The sequence below is a fragment of the Diaphorina citri genome, unplaced genomic scaffold, assembly GCF_000475195.1.
Source record: "Diaphorina citri unplaced genomic scaffold, Diaci psyllid genome assembly version 1.1 scaffold1128, whole genome shotgun sequence".
Taxonomy (NCBI): domain Eukaryota; kingdom Metazoa; phylum Arthropoda; class Insecta; order Hemiptera; family Psyllidae; genus Diaphorina; species Diaphorina citri.
Genome location: NW_007378557.1, coordinates 46,729 through 48,131, shown reverse-complemented (window position 1 = coordinate 48,131; position 1,403 = coordinate 46,729). Strand labels below are relative to the sequence as shown.

The 1,403-nt window shown below is 36.8% G+C and overlaps 1 protein-coding gene across 1 annotated transcript in view; it reads left to right on the top strand.

The window, feature by feature from the left end:
• LOC103514364 (SUMO-activating enzyme subunit 2) overlaps positions 1-991 on the top strand; it is a 10,063-nt gene extending 9,072 nt beyond the window's left edge. The window contains exon 12 of the mRNA XM_026827363.1: positions 212-991. Within this exon, the coding sequence (XP_026683164.1) occupies positions 212-372 (161 nt within the window). The 3' untranslated portion in view covers positions 373-991. The remainder of the gene's footprint in view (positions 1-211) is intronic.
• The last annotated feature ends 412 nt before the right edge of the window (positions 992-1,403 follow it).

Below are 1,403 nucleotides of genomic sequence, written 5' to 3'. Positions count from 1 at the left end.
TAGGGAAAGAGTTTTTTTAAAGAAAAAAAAAAAAAAAAACAAAGCTTTTATAGAGGGAACTGTAACTGCTAAGATCAGACATGCCACCCTCCAAGGTGGCAAAAGTAAGTTTTGAGTAAGTTTTGAACCAACTTATCACACTTGCAAAATTTGGTAAAAGTAGATTTCGACCTCACCATTAATCATATTTGTCTCTCTGTTTCTGTTGCAGAAATGGAAACCAATGGAAATGGCAACGGAGACGTGGGCACCCCAGATAGCAAGAAACGCAAGGTAGACTCATCGGATGAATCCTTGCCCGCTAAGAAAGTACGCACCGATGAAAAGTCTACGGATAAAGTACCCGAGGTGGAAGAAGTGTATCTTGACTAAAAAAAAAACCTAAAACGTAAACGTACTGGAAGTGATTTATTTTTTCTTGTCGTCCTGAAAGCAAAGAGTGAGATGTAATACAGGATAGGAGTTTTTTTTTTTTGTGTAACAACAAAGGTCTTTTATCACCCCTAAAGCAAAGAGTGAAGGGAGACAAGATAGGAGATTTTTTTCGAGAGGTGTGATAGAAGGAACTGTAACAGGGAAGGTATTATTATTGTCCCGAAATCGAAGAGAGAAGGAAGACAAAATGGGAAATTTTTAAAGAGGTTTGATAGGGGTAACTGTGTTATGTGTGTTATGTCTTATTGTCCCGAAATCGAAGAGAGAAGGAACACAGGATAGGGAAAAGCTAGCCGTTCCGGAAACCTTATCATTTCATGGATAGAGGGAACTGTAACTAAGTAATATCTTTTTTGAAAAACTCCACACATATTTATGTACATATTATTTTCTGACCTATTAATATAGGTACTTATGTAGGTCTTTTTTCATGCATTATTTTCATTTAAAATTATTTAAATGTACTAGGTACTTTGTACTGTCAATTTATCAAAGTAATTTTGTTTGTCCTTATTTCTTGTGAAATTAGAAAATAAAAAGAGGCTTCAAAGAAGAATCTCGAGAATCTCTTGTTTCTTCGGTTTTTTTTCCCCCTTAAATTTTCAATCAATGGCCCTTTTCCCTTAATATTTGGCGACAAGCTACCCGTCTCCTTACATTCCTTTAATTCCTTACTTAGTACTCAGCCTGAGTAGGACCAAGAAAAGCTAGTGCTAGCAGCACGCGATTTCACACATGGTCACCCGTCCGAACACCATCTACGCGCAACGTTGTTTAACTTCAGTGAACTATTGGGAACTGGTGTATTTAACGATCTATCGTCTCTAAAAAAAAAAAAAAAAAAAAAAAAAAAAACGTCGGTTTTTTTCGTGCGGTGGGCGGCGCGTTCTACGATGTTGCAACTACGCGGTGCAAAGTTAGCTCTTGATGAATATTAGTCATCGCTCGAATATGACTTAATTACTTTC